The sequence below is a fragment of the Geotrypetes seraphini genome, chromosome 10 (assembly GCF_902459505.1).
Source record: "Geotrypetes seraphini chromosome 10, aGeoSer1.1, whole genome shotgun sequence".
In the NCBI taxonomy this organism is placed as follows: Eukaryota; Metazoa; Chordata; class Amphibia; order Gymnophiona; family Dermophiidae; genus Geotrypetes; species Geotrypetes seraphini.
In genome coordinates, this window is record NC_047093.1 from 137,590,819 (window position 1) to 137,610,413 (window position 19,595).

At 45.1% G+C, this 19,595-nt stretch overlaps 1 protein-coding gene across 1 annotated transcript in view; it reads left to right on the plus strand.

Moving 5' to 3' along the window:
* The first annotated feature begins 1,850 nt into the window (after positions 1–1,850).
* Positions 1,851–19,595, plus strand: part of LOC117368306 (zinc finger protein 436-like) — a 37,479-nt gene continuing 19,734 nt past the window's right edge. Inside the window, exons 1-4 of the mRNA XM_033961839.1 lie at positions 1,851–2,146; positions 13,569–13,695; positions 15,878–15,991; positions 16,959–17,072. Coding sequence (XP_033817730.1) covers positions 2,123–2,146; positions 13,569–13,695; positions 15,878–15,991; positions 16,959–17,072 — 379 coding nt within the window. The 5' untranslated portion in view covers positions 1,851–2,122. The remainder of the gene's footprint in view (positions 2,147–13,568; positions 13,696–15,877; positions 15,992–16,958; positions 17,073–19,595) is intronic.

A 19,595-nucleotide genomic window follows, 5' to 3' on the forward strand; every position in this document is an offset into this window, starting at 1 on the left:
GGGCATTTCTAGCTTCTTATGGCTATCTCAGCATACACGATATTGTATTCCGCCCTCCTGGACATGTAACAGAAAGACTGCAGGACTTAGATAAGTGACCTGCTAGTGTGAGCTTAGGACCAATGATTGTTAAGAAAAGTAACACGTGAAAAGTTTTTTCTAGAATTCAGTTGTAAAGCCAGAAGAATGTATTAATATCTCTGTAACTTCCTGGTTTCAGGACTTCTGAAGCTGCTAACTTGGCACTCGGGAGTCGCATACGTATGCTAATAAAAACCTGTTGCTTTCTTCAAGTCTCTAAGTTTTGTGGCTGACCAAAGTGACCTTTCAGGACTACTCCGCAGCTCAGAACCAGTCAAATGTGACAGACGTGTGGGGAAAAAAAAAAAAGCAAACCCAGCCCACACTCAGCGCTTCTCCCCAGGGTTTAGGGAATGCAATGGGGAAATCAGAACTCCAAGTCCCTACATGCAACAAGGATTAACCCAGGACTGGATCGACCCTGTCCTGCGAATCTGGATCCAGTTAGTAGCCTTAGAGCAGTGTTTCTCAACTCAGTCCTGGAGTATTCCCTTGCCAGTCAGGTTTTCAGGATATCCACAATGAATATGCATAAACTTGATTTGCCTATACCAGGGATCTCAAAGTCCCTCCTTGAGGGCCGCAATCCAGTCGGGTTTTCAGGATTTCCCCCAATGAATATGAATTGAAAGCAGTGCATGCACATAGATCTCATGCATATTCATTGGGGAAATCCTGAAACCCGACTGGATTGCGGCCCTCAAGGAGGGACTTTGAGACCCCTGGCCTACACTGCCTCCATTATATGCAAATTTCTTTCATGCATATTCACTGTGGATATCCTGAAAACCTGACTGGCAAGGGGGTTATCCAGGACTGAGTTGAGAAACACTGCGCTTAGAGCTGTGTACTTGGTATCTGGAGCTTCCAAGTTACCCAGTTCCAGGAAGAAGAGTTTAAGTCAGATCTGGACTTCTGTGCATCCCATCCTGCAGCACCGATTTCCGCGGCCAGGATCAGACACTACAGATCCCACACTGCTTTGGACATGAGTTCAAAACCAGGACTGGCCACAAGTCTCCCTCCTGGAACTGGGCAAAGGAGCCCGCCTGAAATTTCAGAAAGAATTTCTCACCAGCTCAGAAGCTGAGGCTGACATTCCTCTTCAACAGGGAGGGATTCGGGCTGAGGATGGGAAAGAGGAAGAGAACAGGAGGGTGGGCTGCAGGGCTGAGAGGCTCTGATCAAGTGTCTCCCCACCCCCCACCTCCTTCTGCAGATATGGGGTTGAGGCTTGCATGGATCTGCAGACCTGGGGGGAGCTTGGCTCCTGAAGCTTTCCTGCTTCTTTTCTGCAGCCCCCCAGAGCCAGAGAAATAAGGAACACAACATCCTCTGTCCTGAGCCTGGTGCATGCCAGAGCGAACCCCCTGCTTAAGGTTTTGCATTTAATAAACCAGGTTGCATCTATTAAACAAAACACTACATAGAACTACAGTGCCCAGAATGCACCATGTTTAAGCCAGACTTGGGATTTCTTGTGCCTCTATGTAACATGTATGATTCCATGGATAATTCTATGGAGCCATATGCTGCTCATAACCCGCCTAGAACTCCGACTTGCAATATAGGATTGCACATGACATAAAGCTCTGGAGATCCACCTTAAGCAGGCGGGCTCACTGTGGCATGCACCAGAGGGGGGAGGTGACACAGCCTCAGCTGGGCATCTCTGCGCAGGCTCAGCCCAGGGTCTCCTCTGCCACTGTTTCCTCTTCCTTTAGGCTTTTGCAGGGCTGCAAAGGGCAGAAGAAGAAGAAAAAAAAAAAGCATCTGATTGCACAGAGCAAGAAAGCCTGCGAGCCCCAGGAGGATCCTGAGAGGAGATCCCTTGCAGTCTTCAGCCTCCCCTAGGGGTGCAAGCCCCAGATCTGCCCCCTCCGCTCTGCAGAGGAGGGGAGGGGGCCCCACTTTGTCTGAGATCCCCAGGCAGCAGCCCTGCATCTTCTGTCCTTTATTCATCGCTGCCAGCGGTCGGAGCAGAAGGAGGGACCTCTCCAGCCCTGCATTTTTCCAGATCCAGAAGGAAGAGAGTAGGGAAATGTCTGTGCTGGTGTCTGAACCGGTGAGAAATTGCTTTCTTATCATCCCAGAGCTTAAGGAGGGTTGCCATTTACATCCACAGACAGAGGCAGGGCCAGTTTAAATGGCTTGTGGGCTTCCCAGATCAGGGGTTATTCACTGGGCTGAATTTGCTGGCCAGGCACCCGGGGGTCCTGATCCTTGGAGCTGGCATGCCCGAAATGCAGGGTTGGTGTCGCCTCGGCACAGGCTTAAGGATGGGTCCTCGAGCCCATGCTGGTGTCCTTTTTTTTCTTTCAAATAACCACATGAATATGCATGAGCGAGATTAGCATGCAGCGCTGCCACTGCATGCAAATGAATTCATGCATATTCATGAAGTCTGTCCTCAAAACCAGGCTGGCGAAGGGCTACTCCACGACCCGTTTGAGAAGCATTGCACTCGGAGCGCAGGCTGGTGGCTAAGGAATTAAGGGCCCTCTATTTTACCCATCCCAATCCCAGTAACTACTCCCTACCCTCCCACCGCAGTACCACCAGTACGGTCCTCAGTTTCATCCATCCCAATCCGAATTCTAATCGCTGCCCTCCCACCCCAGTACCACCAGTGCTGTCCTCTGTTCCTCGAGGGGTCGCTACAGAAAACTGCGTAGTGAAACCACGTGCCGGTGGCCGAGCGTCCAGGTTCTACCACACACTTGCAGAAAAAATATTGTATGATGATACAAACTATCCTTCCCCTCGCTAAAAGGCATTTCCCACACAGGAAAAGCTAGGGACCTCCCTCCACTTCAAAATCACTAAGCTCTGGAACAACCTTACCTCCCCTCTTCGGAACTTGAACTCTCTCCAAGTTTTCCGCAAACATCTGAAAACCTGGCTTTTCTCAAAAAATGTAAGTCTCCCTCCAACTTAGGAATCAAGGAAACTCTTATCTCTTGGCATCCCAAGTCCTCTAAATTTTCTTCACACTTCTACCTCTAACCCTCTGTTGTAGTTCCTTCCTATTTCTCCTACTGTAAACCGCGTCGAGCTCTACGAACGTGGAGATGATGCGGTATACAAACCTAAGGATTAGATTAGATTAGATAGCGGATGCTGCGGATGGACAGACTGGATGGGCCATTTGTCCTTTATTTGCCATCATGTTTCTATAACCATAAAGCTCTATGACATCACAATGCAGGTGGAAAGAGCCTTAGCCTATAGGAAGAGGAGATGCAAATGTTAAGAGCCTTAGCCAATAGGGAGAGGAGGAGATAGCACTTCTACCTCTAACCCTCTGTTGTAGTTCCTTCCTATTTCTCCTACTGTAAACCGCGTCGAGCTCTACGAACGTGGAGATGATGCGGTATACAAACCTAAGGATTAGATTAGATGATACAGTGAGCTACTTCTATGTGAATTTGAAATGCGCATAACTCCGGAGCCAGTCGGGGGGGGGGGGGAACCTGCCAGATGCGCACACGCAAGGTTCTGCGCCGAGGGCGGCTGGCACCGTGCGCACGTCCGAGCAAAATACAGGTGTCAGCGCACATCTGCGCATAAATCTTTTGCACGTCTTGATACGTTTGCGCAGAACAACATTCCAGTTTGTGTACAAATTTGTGTTGTTGCTCAAATCCATGCGCAGAGCTGTCACCGTGTCCATTGGTCCTTGCGGGCACATATTACGCTCACAGAAAAAGAGAAAACTGGCATTAAATCCGCTCAACTAAACTTTCTACGCCTCCTCGGACTTGGTGGTAAATTTCTCACATTGTGCTCGCTTCTTTAAAACTTCTGTGAACTTCTCTGCTTTGCAACAGAGTAGTTAATAAATTCATTACCGTTCGTTTTAATAGGCCATGCACCGACGTCTACTGGATTAACTCTTGTGGTTAATCCCCTTTTTTTGCATCATAGAAACATAGAAATAGACGGCAGATAAGGGCCACCGCCCATCTAGTCTGCCCACCCCAATGGCCCTCCCTTACCTTTCTCTGTGAATAGATCCCACATGTCTATCCCATTTGGCCTTAAAATCAGGCACGCTGCTGGCCTCAATAACCTGAAGTGGAAGACCATTCCAGCGATCAACCACCCTTTCAGTGAAAAAGAATTTCCTGGTGTCCCCGTGCAGTTTCCCGCCCCTGATTTTCCACGGATGCCCCCTTGTTGCTGCAGGACCCTTGAAAAAGAAGATATCTTCTTCCACCTCGATGCGGCCCGTGAGATACTTGAATGTCTCGATCAAGTAACCCCTCTCTCTGCGTTCCTCGAGTGAGTACAGTGCAACCTATCCAGCCGTTCCTCGCACGGGAGATCCTTGAGTCCCGAGACCATCCGGGTGGCCATTCTCTGGACCGACTCCAGTCTCAGCACATCCTTACGGTAATGCGGCCTCCAGAATTGCACACAGTATTCCAGGTGGGGCCTCACCATGGATCTATACAATGGCATAATGACTTCAGGCTTACGGCTGACGAAACTCCTGCGTATGCAACCTATGATTTGCCTTGCCTTGGATGAAGCTTGCTCCACTTGATTGACAGTCTTCATGTTCTCACTGACGATCACCCCTAAGTCTCGTTCTGCTTCAGTTCTTGTTAGGATCTCGCCATTAAGGGTGTAAGTCTTGCATGGATTTTGGCTGCCCAGGTGAATGACTTTGCATTTTATGGCATTGAAGCTGAGTTGCCAGGACCTAGACCAGCGCTCCAGTAGGAGTAGGTCGTGCATCATGTTGTCGGACATTGAATTTATGTCTGTTGTGCTTTTGCCCACTACATTGCTTAGTTTGGCGTCATCGGCGAATAATGTTATTTTACCCCGAAGCCCTTCTGCCAAGTCCCTTATAAAGATGTTGAATAGGATCGGGCCCAGGACCGAGCCCTGCGGCACTCCACTGATTACCTCCGTCATTTCGGAGGGAGTGCCGTTCACCACTACCCTCTGAAGCCTACCTCCAAGCCAGTTCCCAACCCATTTCGTCAATGTGTCGCCCAATCCTATAGAACTCATCTTGCTCAGCAACCTGCGGTGTGGTACGCTATCGAATGCTTTACTGAAGTCCAGGTATACGATGTCCAGGGACTCCCCAACATCCAGCTTCCTCGTCACCCAGTCAAAGAAGCTGATCAGGTTGGATTGGCAGGATCTCCCCTTAGTAAATCCATGTTGACGGGGATCCCGTAGTTTCTCGTCGTTCAGGATCGTATCCAATTGGCGTTTGACTAGAGTTTCCATTAGTTTGCACACTATTGATGTGAGACTCACCGGAAATTTGTGTGTAGTCCACTGGGTGACTGCACGTCCCTGCCCGCAGTCGTTCTGCATCGGCCCCTAGGTTCATGCATCCTCTGTTAATTTAAACTGACAAACCCCCCTCTATCTACCTTTCCTCTGTAGTAGAGAATGACACGGGGACCAATTTTTCCCCGTCCCCACTGGAACTCATTTTCCTGTCCCCATGAGTTCTTTTCCTGTTCCTGTCCCTGCCCCATCCTCTTCTGCACAAGCCTCAAACACTTTAAAATCATGTGTTCAAGGCTTGTGCTTTTAAGACAGAACTTACAGGAATGGGACAGGGCCAGCAACAGAACTCACCGGGACTCACGGGGAAATTGAGTTCCGGCGGGGACGGTGACAAATTTGTCCCTGTGTCATTCTCTGTAGTCTAATGATTAGTGCAGTTGGGGGTTGGGGAACTGGGTTCAATTCCCACTTCAGTTCCGTGAGACCCAGGGTAAGTCACTTAACCCTCCAATGCCCCAGTAAGGTCAGAAAAAGTACATGCATATAGAGTAGTACAGTGGTGCCTCGCATAACGAACGCCTCGCACAGCGAACGCTGCGCACAACGAACTTCAGGTCTTGCTTCCTACAACGAACTTCGTTTCACACAACGAAGTCGCCCGAGCTGCATCCTTCCGCGCAGGCACCGCGCTTAACTGCCCTCTCTCCGCCTGGCTCCCTGTGCAGTGGCGGACCGTCGGCTCGCAGGGGCCCGGCGCCTACTGCTGATGCGTTGGGGGGGGCGGAGCTACTCTCGCCGCTTCCCCGATGCTAGAAAAATACAGTAACAGCTTTGTTCTCTCTCACCATTGGCAATCTGTTTACATATTGAAAGAAACAGGAAAAAAAAAGCTTATCCATTTAGACCATTTTGTAATACAGTAAGTATAAACTAGTATTATAGACAGAATGATCTGCCCAAGGAAATGGACAACATTTTCAACCATGCAGGCATTTAAAAAATGAACAGTTAAGTCCCAGTTTTTGCCGCTGAGACTCTGCCCTCTCTCACTGTAAAATTAGACTCTACTTAGTCTGTCTTTAAATTTAAAAAATGTGTGTTGTTTTAAAAAACAATTATGTTTTTAGATGTATCTAAATAAAAATAATAACCAAAAATTTATCTTTTTTTATGTCATCTTAGCATATTTTATGCTACAGAACGAATTATTTTTTTTAACATGTATTGTTATGGGAAAACACGTTTCACATAACGAACTTTTCGCATAACAAACTTGCTCCTGGAACGAATTAAGTTCGTTGTGTGAGGCACCACTGTATTTTAAAACCACTTTGGTTGGCGGTATATCAAAACCATGAGCCTTTACCCCGAGTCCTGATCCCTCTGGTGACAACTCACCCTAGCAGGCCTCTCTCCCTCCACCTCTGTGCTACCATTCATCTATCCTTCCCTCTATCCTTGGTCCCCATGGGTTCCTTCAGCCCAGAGAGGCAATTCGGGTCCTCGAGAGCCACAGGCAGGTCAGGTTTTCAGGATATCCGCAATAAATATGCATGAGATAGATTTGCATCTCAAAGAGGCAGTGCATGCAAATCCGTCTCATACATATTTATTGCGGATATCCTGAAAACCTGACCTTCCTGTCGCTCTCGAGGACTGGAATTGCCTACCCCTGGCCTAGAGTTACCATATGACTCCAGAAAAAGGACTAACTATATCTCAAAAATGTGGGAGATATTGTCAAAATAGCTGGATAGAATAATCAATAAATATCTAAAATCTCAGCTTTATTCATTTTCTTTAAAATTTTTTCTTTTTTCTTTCATACATTCATAAAGTGCTTCATCAATGTGATCATTTGTGCGTATGAAGAGTATGAAGTCCTTTGAATAACCACTGTAGATTGTCATTCACGCACAAATGATCACATTGATGAAGCACTTTATGAATGTATGAAAGAAAAAAGAAAAAAATTTAAAGAAAATGAATAAAGCTGAGATTTTAGATATTTATTGATTATCCAGAAAAAGGACGACAGATTGAGACATCCAGGTTTTACTTCCATCGCTTTCAATATGAATGTAGGAGCTGTTACCACGGTGGCTGGCACTAAAAACTGCACTATGATTTTGTAAAAGGGGGAGGGGGCAGTGACATGCCCAGGGTTTTAACCCACAATCTCAGGGTGTTGAGGCTGTAGCGGATGGGCAGAATGGATGGGCCATTTGACCTTTATCTGCCATCATGTTTCTCTGTTTCTGGAACCATAAAGCTCTATGACATCACAATGCAAGTATAGAGCCTTAGCTTATACCAATGATGCTCTTTGACCTCACAATGCAGGTGTAAAGAGCCTTAGCCTATAGGGAGAGGAGGAGATAGTGGATGCTGCGGATGGGCAGAGTGGATGGGCCATTTGACCTTTATCTGCCATCATGTTTCTCTGTTTCTGGAGCCATAAAGCTCTATGACATCACAATGCAGGTGTAAAGAGCCTTAGTCAATAGGGAGAGGAGGAGATAGTGGATGAAGGGTTGTTGGGTAAGATTTGCCTCTTTGCGGATGATACGAAAATTTGCAAAAGAATAGACACACCAGATGGTGTGAATAACATGAAGAAAGATCAGGTGAAGCTTATTGGTAGGGAGGGAGGAGTGCGATGATGTATTCAAGCCTGAGCTGGTAGAGTCCTGCACTCTCGTACCTAACAGTTCATTTTGGCTTTCACTGAGCACTTCCATTTATTTAAATTATTTATTTTTTTTGATATGATAAAATTATAAATTCACTTTTTAAAGAAGTCTGTAGAATTTTTTTGAGAAATTAATTGTACAATATTATACGCCCAATTTTATTGAGTGTGTCTATGTTTCTATAACCATAGAGCTCTATGACATCACAATGCAGGTGTAAAGAGCCTTAGCCCATAGGAAGAGGAGATGTGAAGGTTAAGAGCCTTAGCCAATAGGGAGAGGAGGAGATAGTGGATAATGAGGATGGGCAGACTGGATGGGCCATTTGGTCTTTATCTGACATTATGTTTCTCTGTTTCTATAACCATAAGCTCTATGACCTCACAATGCAGGGGTCAAGAGCCTTAGCCTATAGGAAGAGGAGATGCAAATGTTAAGAGCCTTAGCCACTAGGGAGAGGAGGAGATAGTGGATAATGAGGATGGGCAGACTGGATGGGCCATTTGGTCTTTATCTGCTGTCATGTTTCTAAGTTTTTATTACTTTTTAATGTGAGCAACTGTATTTAGAAACTCAGTACCTTCAGTATGTACAGTTTATGTACAATTTTCTTTTCAGTTCAAAAGAAATAATCTAACTTCTCAATTTTTTAATTTGGCATAATTTTCAAAAATTGTTTGTCTTTGCACCTCCCATGCATCAGTCCAGCCTAAACCAACTGCTGCTCAGAACAGATCATCACTTGCGCATCTGCTTTCCTGGCTTAGAGGGAACATTGGTTCAGACTAATAGCAAGAGAGAAGGATGGGAAAGCTGGGCCTGAAATGGAAAAATAGAAGGTAGAGAAGAGAGAAAAAATTTAACCAGGTGGAGAACCCACAAAACTGATGTTTACAGGATGCTAGGAATTATTAAAAAAAGGATGGGTAACAAGACTAAAGATACTATAATGCCTCTATATCGTTCCATGGTGCGACCTCACCTGGAGTATTGCGTTTAATTCTGGTCTCCTTATCTCAAGAAAGATATAGCGGCAAAGGGGATGAAACTCCTCTCATATGAGGAAAGACTGAAAAGGTTAGGGCTCTTCAGCTTGGAAAAGAGACGGCTGAGGGGAGATATGATATGATTGAAGTCTACAAAATCCTGAGTGGAGTAGAACGGGTACAAGTGGATCGATTTTTCACTCCGTCAAATTTTACAAAGACTAGGGGACACTCGATGAAGTTACAGGAAAATACTTTTAAAACCAATAGGAGGAAATATTTTCTCACTCAGAGAATAGTTCAGCTCTGGAACGCGTTGCCAGAGGGTGTGAACATAAGAACATAAGAAGCGCCATCTCCGGATCAGACCTTCGGTCCATCAAGTCCGGCGATCCGCACACGCGGAGGCCCCGCCAGGTATACACCTGGTTTATTTTATAGCCACCATATCTTTATATGCCTTTCTCAAGGAGATATGCATCTAGTTTGCTTTTGAAGCCTGGGACTGTCGATTCCGCAATAATCTCCCCTGGGAGAGTATTCCAGATGTCAACCACTCTCTGTGTGAAGCAGAACTTCCTGACATTAGTCCTGAACTTGTCCCCCCTTAGCTTCATTTCATGTCCTCTTGTCCGTGTCAAATTGGACAATGTAAATAATCTTCTCTGCTCTATTTTGTCGATTCCTTTCAGTATTTTGAAGGTCTCGATCATATCCCCCCGCAGTCTCCTTTTCTCAAGGGAGAACAATCCCAGTGTTTTAAGTCGATCCTCATATTCCAGTTTCTCCAGACCCTTCACTAGTTTAGTTGCTCGTCTCTGCATCCTCTCCAGCAGTTTTATATCCTTCTTTAGGTAGGGAGACCAATGTTGGACGCAGTATTCCAAGTGGGGTCTGACCATTGCTCTATAAAGCGGCATATAACTTTCTCCGATCTACTCGAGATTCCTTTCTTTATCATGCCCAACATTCTATTTGCCTTCTTTGCCGCTGCCGCGCATTGTGCCGACGGCTTCAGGGTCCTATCTATCAGTACACCCAGGTCTCTTTCTTGTTCACTTTTTCCCAGAGTTGCACCTGTCATTTTGTACTCGTATTCCTTATTTTTACTGCCTAAATGCATTACCTTGCATTTCTCCACGTTGAACCTCATTTGCCATTTCTCCGCCCATTTTTCTAACCGACACAAATCGCTCTGGAGTTCCTCACTATCCTCCTGCGATCTGATTGCCCGGCAGAGTTTTGTGTCATCTGCAAACTTGATGATCTCACTGGATGTTCCGTTTTCCAAGTCATTGATATAAATATTAAAAAGGATCGGCCCAAGTACCGAGCCCTGGGGTACACCACTAGTCACTTTCTCCCAGTCAGAGAACTTCCCATTTATGCCCACTCTCTGCTTTCGGTTTTCCAGCCATTTGCCTATCCATCTTTGTATATCTCCCTCTATGCCATGGCTTTGTAGTTTCCTGAGAAGTCTTTCGTGTGGAACTTTGTCGAACGCTTTCTGGAAATCCAAGTATATTATGTCCACCGGCTTTCCACTATCAATTTGCTCGTTCACGGTCTCAAAGAATTGGAGTAAATTCGTCAAACACGATTTCCCTTTCCTGAATCCATGTTGACTGGGTTTCATCAAGTCGTGTGTGTCCAAGTGCTGAACTATGCTATCCTTGATCAGTGATTCAATCATCTTGCCGGGGACAGACGTAAGACTCACAGGTCTATAGTTGCCCGGTTCTCCTCTCGATCCTTTTTTGAAAATTGGTGTGACGTTTGCTTTCTTCCAGTCGTCTGGTATCTGTCCAGTTCTGATTGACAGGTTTGCAAGTTTTTGCAATAACTCTCCGATTTCAACCTTCAATTCCTTCAAGACTCTCGGGTGAATTTCATCCGGTCCAGAGGATTTGTCACTTTTAAGTTTGTCGATCTGGTAGTATATCTGATCCAAGTTCACTTCAACTGTGGTGAGGCTGTCCTCTATTTCTCCTGTAAACAGTTTCTCCGCTTCAGGTATTGTTGAGGTGTCCTCCTTCGTAAAGACGGAGGCAAAGAAGGAATTTAGTTTGTCTGCGATTTGTTTATCTTCCTTGATGTACCCTTTTATTCCCTTGTCGTCCAGGGGTCCCACTGCCTCTTTTGCAGGTTTTTTCCCCTTCACGTATCTAAAAAAGGGCTTGAAGTTTTTGGCCTCCCGGGCTATTTTTTCCTCATAGTCCTGTTTTGCATCCCTCACCGCTTTGTGACATTTCTTCTGCTCATCTTTATGTTTGTTCCAGGCTTCGGTTGTCTTCGTGCATTTCCATATTTTGAAAGAGTCCTTCTTTTCTTTTATGGCTTCCTTCACCTGTATGGTAAGCCATGCCGGTTCTCCTTTGCCTTTAGTTCTCCGATCTTTAGAAATCCTCGGAATGTAGAGATCTTGTGCTTCTGCAATAGTATTTTTCAATAGGCACCATGCCTGATCTACTGTTTCAAGTTTGTCCACCATCTTCTCGAGTCGTTTTGTTACCATGGCTCTCATGCAATCGTATGTACCCTTTTTAAAGTTTAAGGTGGTGGTTAAGGTTTTGGCATGTTTCCTTTTCCCGATGTCCAGTTTAAAGTTGATTACATTGTGATCACTCGTTCCCAATGGAGCCCTGACTTCTACTTCTGTTATCGGTCCCTTGAGACCATTTAAGACTAAGTCCAAGATGGCGTCGCCTCTTGTCGGCTCTTTTACCATTTGCTCCAGGAAGCAATCCCCTAGCACCTCCAGGAACTTGGCCTCCTTGCCGCAGTTGGAGGCTCCTAGTTTCCAGTCTATTCCTGGGAGATTGAAGTCTCCCAATATAACTACATTGCCTGTCCTGCATACTTGTTTGATTTCCTCCATCATTTCTGAGTCAGTGTCTACCGCCTGTCCTGGGGGACGATAGTAAAGGCCAATTTTTGTATCTGCGCCATTTTGACCAGGAATTTTGATCCAGAGGGACTCCAGCTTCTCTTTCCTGTCTGTTGTAATCATTTCAACAGAATCTATTTCTTCCTTAACATATAGGGCAATACCTCCACCTTTCTGCCCTTCTCGATCCCTTCTATATAGTTTGTATCCCTGTAGTACTGTGTCCCATTTGTTTTCTTCATTCCACCATGTTTCTGTTATGCCAGTGATATCCATGTTCTCATGTCTTGCTATCATCTCTAGTTCTCCCATTTTGTTTCCTATACTTCTAGCATTTGTATATATGCATCTAAGTTCCCTTCGTGTTACCTTTTTGGACCTTCTACTCTTGGCTGTCCTTACAGTTTTATTTACGGTATCCTTTACTGCTCCTGTGTTATCTTCCATGTTTGCTGTGTGGTCTTCTCCTCCTGTGTCTGAGTTGTCCCTTCCTGCTTGTTCTCCTTTGTTGGCTGTGAGGTCGACCTCTCTTATGTATGAGTAGTAGTCCTTTGTTCCTACGTCGGGGCATCCTGTTGTCCATACCATCGACCGGTGGTCGACTGTCGGCTTTCCCCTGTCCTTCAGTTTAAAGCCTTCTCTATTGCTTTCTTCATGTTGCCTGCCAAAACTCTTGCTCCTTCCTTGTTGAGGTGTAGTCCATCCCTTCTGTAGTACTTGCTTTTTCCCCAGAACGCCGTCCAGTTTCGCACGAAGTCGAAGCCTTCATCTTCGCACCATCGTCTCATCCAGGCGTTGATTGCTTGCAATTCCCCTTGTCTCTTTCCATCTGCTCTTGGTACAGGGAGGATTTCAGAGAAGGCCACCTTCACCTCCCTGATCTTCAGTTTTCTTCCGAGTGAGCGGAACTGACCCTTCATCTCTTCCCTGTCATACTTCCGCCCGCTCACATCATTTGTTCCCACGTGTGGTGAGAGCGGATAGCGTAGCTGGTTTTAAGAAAGGTTTGGACAATTTCCTGGAGGAAAAGTCCGTAGTCTGTTATTGAGAAGACATGGGGGAAACCACTGGTTGCCCTAAATCAATAGCATGGAATGTTGCTACTCCTTGGGTTTTGGCCAGGTACAAGGGACCTGGATTGGCCACCCTATGAATGGACTACTGGTCTTGATGGACCATTGGTCTGACCCAGTAAGGCTATTCTTATGTTCTAATATTCTTATGTACAGGGCCCCAGTATCATATAGACCAAACAAGAGAGTTGACCCTGATTCCTCCACAAAAGGGAAACCAACCAACACAAAAAAAACTTGTGGATACTAGATGTCCAACATAAAAATGTCTTAGAGCCTGAAACACTGGAAAATATGGACCCAACATGGTCCGTGTTTCGACCCTATAGTCTTCTTCAGGGGTCGTACATATCTCATCAGTGCAGAGGTTTTCGTTCACTTTTAGGACCTACATCTATTCTCCACAAGTTTTTTTTTTTCATTTTGGTTGGTCGTCCCCAGTAGCATTTCACAGTGCAGATATATTTAAAAGACTAGTTCATAAGGTTGAAAAGGCAATAAAAGAAGCTTATATAAAAGCATCTGTTATAATAATGCTGGAGGGAGAGGGGTTGAATGTGTCTTGTTTTGCTTTTTTTCTTTTCTCCAGGCATCAGTCACATTCAGCGATGTTGCTGCATATTTCTGGGAGGCTGAGTGGGACGTCCTGGGAGAATGGCAGAAGGATTTGTATAGGAAAGTCATTAAGGAGATCCACGGCATCCTGATGTCACTGGGTAAAGATACCTTTCCTGTCATTTTTCACCCCTAGAAAGAAGAGCGGCCGAGATGATGAAGGAGATGGAACTAGAGAATGACATGGTGACAAAATTCATCACCGTTCCCGTCCCCGCGGATAACCGCGGGAAATAATCCCATGTCATTTTCTAGTGTCTATTTCAACCTCGGTCCTTCTACACCGGCGTTCTTCAAAGCAAAGCTTGAGGGTCAGTGGTTGTGGCCATTCATACTCTGATTCTTATGTGAGCCAAGAATAATGAAGCCATTGTGACATCACTGATGTGATTGGCTCTTAGGCACTGGTGGAATGAGGCATTATGACATCACAATATCTGCTCTGGATACCAGAGACTGTCATTCTGTAGTGTCTGTTTCAACCTCAATCCTTCTACACCAGCATTCTTCAAAGCAAAGCTTGCGGGTCAGTGGTTGTGGCCATTCATACTCTGATTCTTATGGGAGCCAAGTATAGGACAATCAAGCCATTGTGACATCACTGATGAGTTTGACTCTTAGGCATTGGTGGAATGAGGCATTATGACATCACAATATCTGCTCTGGATACCAGAGACTGTCATTCTGTAGTGTCTATCTCAACCTCAGTCCTTCTACACCAGCATTCTTCAAAGCAAAGCTTGCGGGTCAGTGGTTGTGGCCATTCATACTATGATTCTTCCCTCTCTCCTTAAAGAATGACATGAAGATGGATTCCCGCGGTTATCCGCGGGGACGGGAATGGTGATGAATTTTGTCACCGTGTCATTCTCTAGATGGAACCCCTCATATGAGGAAAGACTAAAACGGTTAGGGCTCTTCTGCTTGGAAAAGAGACGGCTGAGGGGAGATATAACTGAAGTCTACAAAATCCTGAGTGGAGTAGAACGGGTACAAGTGGATCGATTTTTTTTACTCCAGCAAAAATGACAAACACTAGGGGGAGGGACACTCAGTGGCGTAGCGCGTGTAAGTGGAACCCAGGGTGGCGTCCCTCCCCTGCCCTCTTCTCCAACCCCACCCCTTCCCGACCCACCTGCCACACGCGTGCACCCCCCTCCTCCCTTCCACCATACCTTTTTAATTTTCCAGGCGAGAGCAACAGCATGAACTTGCTGGCCGCATTGTGCCAGCTATCCCTCTGATGTCACTTCCTAGGTGCGGGGCCTGGAAGTGACATCAGAGAGAGGTGACACCAATGCGGGCAGCAAGTTCATGGATGCTGCTCGCACAGAAAAAATGAAAGGAGGTACTAGGGAAGGGAAAGGGCACATGAGCATGGCATGGGAGTTGGAAAGGAGTGAGGAGCTGAGAGGAGGTCTTTATAAAGACCATGACCGGAGCGGACGACCCCCCATCCCCCCCTTACTACGTCAGTGGGGACACTCGATGAAGTTACATGGAAAATACCTTTGAAACAATTAGAATGAAACATTTTTTCACTTAAAGAATTGTTAAGCTCTGGAACTCATTGCCAGAGGATAAGGTAACAGCGGTTAGCATAGCTGGGTTTAAGAAAGGGTTGGATAAGTTCTTGGAGGAAAAGTCCATAGTTTGTTATTGAAATGGATATGGTGGAAGCGATGTCTTACCCTACGATTGGTAACAGATAATCTGGGTACTATTTGGGTTTTTGCCGGGTACTTTTAAAGAAGGGATACTGAGCTTAGATGGACCTTTGATCTGAGGATGCCTGAGCACATCCTACAGTAAACCATTTTACACTGTGGTAAAAGGACTCCTCAGACAGATAATCCTGGGCTTCTCATGGTAATTCTCATTTTTTTTAGTTCAAAAAGTTTTATTGATTTTATAAAAGATGAAATACAAAGCCAACAATATGCGTGCTCCAACAAGGAGCACATTATAACAATGTCATTAACAAATGTGAAGTGCATCCACAGTGGAATAATGGTCATAAATGATTGAATGCATCAGAAATAAAATAGAAGTTGAGAAGACATTAGTTCAGGAAAAGGAAATAAGACATAATAGGTGCAAGTTCTAACAATGTACCAGAGTAAACAGTTTAAATGATCCAAGCATAAAATAAAGAAATTGACATAAACAATATTAAATGAATTCTCATTTTTAGGGAATGTGAAGCATTTTCTCATAGAACATTTTGGCAAACAAATGGGAAGTTCTTAACCTTTATATCACAATGTTCCTTTTTCTTGACAGGTTATTCAATTGTTAATCCTGACGTTATATTCCGGATAAAACAGCGAGAAGAGAGATATCTCAGCCAGCATTATGACTGGAAAGAAAAAGAAAACGGCGACAACCCCTCCGTTAGTAAGTAAAAGCGACAGTTTGGAAAAGATTTGTGTTTTCAGACTGCAGGAAACTGGGTCGTTTCCACAAACAAGTTTGGAAAGGCGATTCCCTCTGGGAGCCCTAAACATGTTCTTTGTGGGTAGGAGCGAAGGGGGGGGGGGAGGGCTAGTGGTTGGATCCACTGCCTCAGCACCCTGAGGTTGCGAGTTCAAATCCCAGCCTGTGCTTTGTGATTCTGGGCGAGTCGCTTAACCCTTTGTCGCCCAAGGTACCACAGCTAGGTTGTCAGCCTGCTGGGACAGATAGGGAAAATACCTATGCGTACCCGATTACTGTTCAAGGTATCGTAAACCTCTTTGGGCGAATCTCTTCATGACAATGAATCTAAATAAAATAATAGATCACCTCATGGCGTGAGCTGTCCAGCATGGAGGACAAACCTATGTAGGAGAGACCGAGATATGCACTCACCTGGATGGACTGTCGCTCTGTAATATATTCTTTACCTGTTGCAAAAACAGCAGGCAAACATCTAGAGGGAATGGCGTAGTAAGCGGGGTGAGGTCCGCCCTCTGCACGGCCTTCCTAAGAGTGTGTCACCCCTCCTCCTCTCCGTACTACCCCCCCCCACTCCTCTCCTTGCCACACGCATGCACCCCTTGCTTTCTCCGTACCTTTTTTTATTTCCCCGACATGAGGTTGCTGCCCGCGTCGGCATCGGCGCTCTCTCTGACATCATTTCCAGGACCCGACACCAACATGGGCATGCTGCTCATGCCGGAGAAGTTAAAAAGATACGGAAAAAGGGAAGGGTGTGTGTGCGCACAGCAGGGGGACAGGGAAGAGGCCGGGGGAGGGGTGCCACCACCATCCCGAGCGCTGCTCACCCTGACTACGCCACTGTCTGGAGGTGTACAGTCCATTTTCAAACATGTTATTCGCAAATGCCATGTGAATCCTTACAGACACGTTTTCTCCTTGACAGGCCACCCGGTCGTGACGTCTGTATTCTCACTGAGCGTTAAGCAGGAGGATGAGCCGGATGCGATGGGTCGCCCTGAGCTAGAGGCGACAGAACCGACGCAGCCTTCTGCAAATGGTAATTTTATTTCCTGGTTGGTTTCTAAGCTCTTAAGGGCAGGGACTCCCCTCCACACACTATTTCAAGTTTATTTATAGCTTGATATACCGACCATCACAAATATCTGGTCGGTTTACAATAATAGAAATTAAAAAGATATTTAAAATATTTAAAATTGCATAAAGAAAATAATAAATTGAATTTTTTTTTAAAAAATGGAGGGGATTGAGGCCAAGATAAGGACATAATTGAAACAGGTAGGTGACGAGAGTAAAGAGGGGGGAGAAAAAGATGCTGAATGAATCACTAAAAAATAGAAAGGAAAGGAAATAAGGTGATACCTTTTTATTGGACTAATAAGACATATTTATGTTAAGCTGTTGAAGGGAGAGCCTTCACCTGCAGGCTGGTGGTGACTATATCAAAATATACGTGCAAACAGCAATAAGTTAATATGGTGTCTGACCTAGTGGTCTAATAGATAATAATTAATCAACGTATAACATATAAAACATTGCTCCTAGTATTTAAAGCACTATCTACCAACGAACCCCAATTTATAGACCGGTTACTAATTCCACACAACACGACTCGTTCTCTTCGATCCACAACCCAGGGGTTGCTTATGATTCCTTCCTTGAAAATTATTGGAACCAGACGACATGACATATTTTCAGTAATGGCCCCTCTTACCTGGAATGCCCTGCCTTTATACATAAGAGAAATTAAAGACCTCAAGATATTTAAAACCAATTTAAAAACTTTTCTTTTTAAAGCTTCTTTTAATTTTTAAACAATCCATTTTAACAATTTTATCCCATTTCTTATGTTTGCTCCCTCAGATTATCTGAATAATAGTAATTTTGTAACTTTTTCCCTCTCTTTTCCCTTCCCTTATGTATCTGAATCTGTCTGTTTTGTCAGTTCGTTTTTATCCCCTTTTAAAGCTGTATAACGTATATTTTATTGTTACTCGCTTAGTATGTAATAAGCGATTTATCAAATTTGATTAAACTTGAACTTGAAACTTAAACTTGAACTTGAACTCCACTTGTGAGCTGTACTGTACCTTATTGATTTACTCCAAAGCAAATTTAAAAGTACAGTATAACCTTGGTTTGCGAGCATAATTCGTTCCAGAAGCACGCTTGTAATCCAAAGCACTTGTATATCAAAGCAAATTTCCCCATATAAAATAATGGAAACTCAGACGATTCGTTCCACAATCCAAAAACTTGGGAAGGGGTAAAACGCGGACCTCACGGACCTGACGGACCTCGCGGATCTAAACCCGCACGTCCTTAAAAACCTGAGGTCCGTGCTACTTGTAGTTAGTTTCTGGCTCTGACAGACCTCGGTGACGATTTAGCGCTGACGGATCCGTCTCAGCATAGGGAGGGAAAAGTATTAGGATCCGTCAGCGCTAAAACGTCACCGAGGTCTGTCGGAGCCAGAGACTAGTGCTAGTGCTGCAGCGGCTCCGAAACGAATCCTTTAAACTGGTTTCCTGCAGCCCCAGTAAATCGGCTCTGACAGACCTCGGTGACATCGTATCCTAATACTTTCCCCTCCCTATGCCGAGACGGATCCGTCACTATTTCTTATTCAATTTTTATGTATTTGAACTGCTTTCTGTATATTACTTATAATATTCAATAAAATTAATGAACTAAAAAAAAAAAAAAAGAACAGTCGCTACACCGCAGCGTGAGAGAGAGAAGAACCATCGGCTCAGTTGTGATGATGTGACGCGTGTATACTGCATGTACTCGTATTGCAAGACTTTGCTCGTTTAGAACAGTCGCTACACTCCCGCAGCGTCAGAGAGAGAAGAACCATCGGCTCAGTTGTGATGATGTGACGTGTGTATACTGTATGTACTCGTATTGCAAGACTTTGCTTGTTTAGAACAGTCACTACACTCCCGCAGCGTCAAAGCGAGAAGAACCATCGGCTCAGTTGTGATGATGTGACGCGTGTATAGTGTATGTACTCGTATTGCAAGACTTTGCTCGTTTAGAACAGTCGCTACACTCCCGCAGCGTCAGAGAGAGAAGAACCATCAGCTCAGTTGTGATGATGTGACGCGTGTATACTGTATGTACTCGTATTGCAAGACTTTGCTTGTTTAGAACAGTCACTACACTTGCAGCATGAAGAACTATCGGCTCAGTTGTGATGTGTGTATACTGTATGTACTCGTATTGCAAGACTTTGCTCGTTTAGAACAGTCACTACACCCCCGCAGCGTCAAAGAGAGAAGAACCATCGGCTCAGTTGTGATGATGTGACGTGTGTATACTGTATGTACTCGTATTGCAAGACTTTGCTTGTTTAGAACAGTCACTACACTCCCGCAGCGTCAAAGAGAGAAGAACCATCGGCTCAGTTGTGATGATGTGACGCGTGTATAGTGTATGTACTCGTATTGCAAGACTTTGCTCGTTTAGAACAGTCGCTACACTCCCGCAGCGTCAGAGAGAGAAGAACCATCGGCTCAGTTGTGATGATGTGACGCGTGTATAGTGTATGTACTCGTAT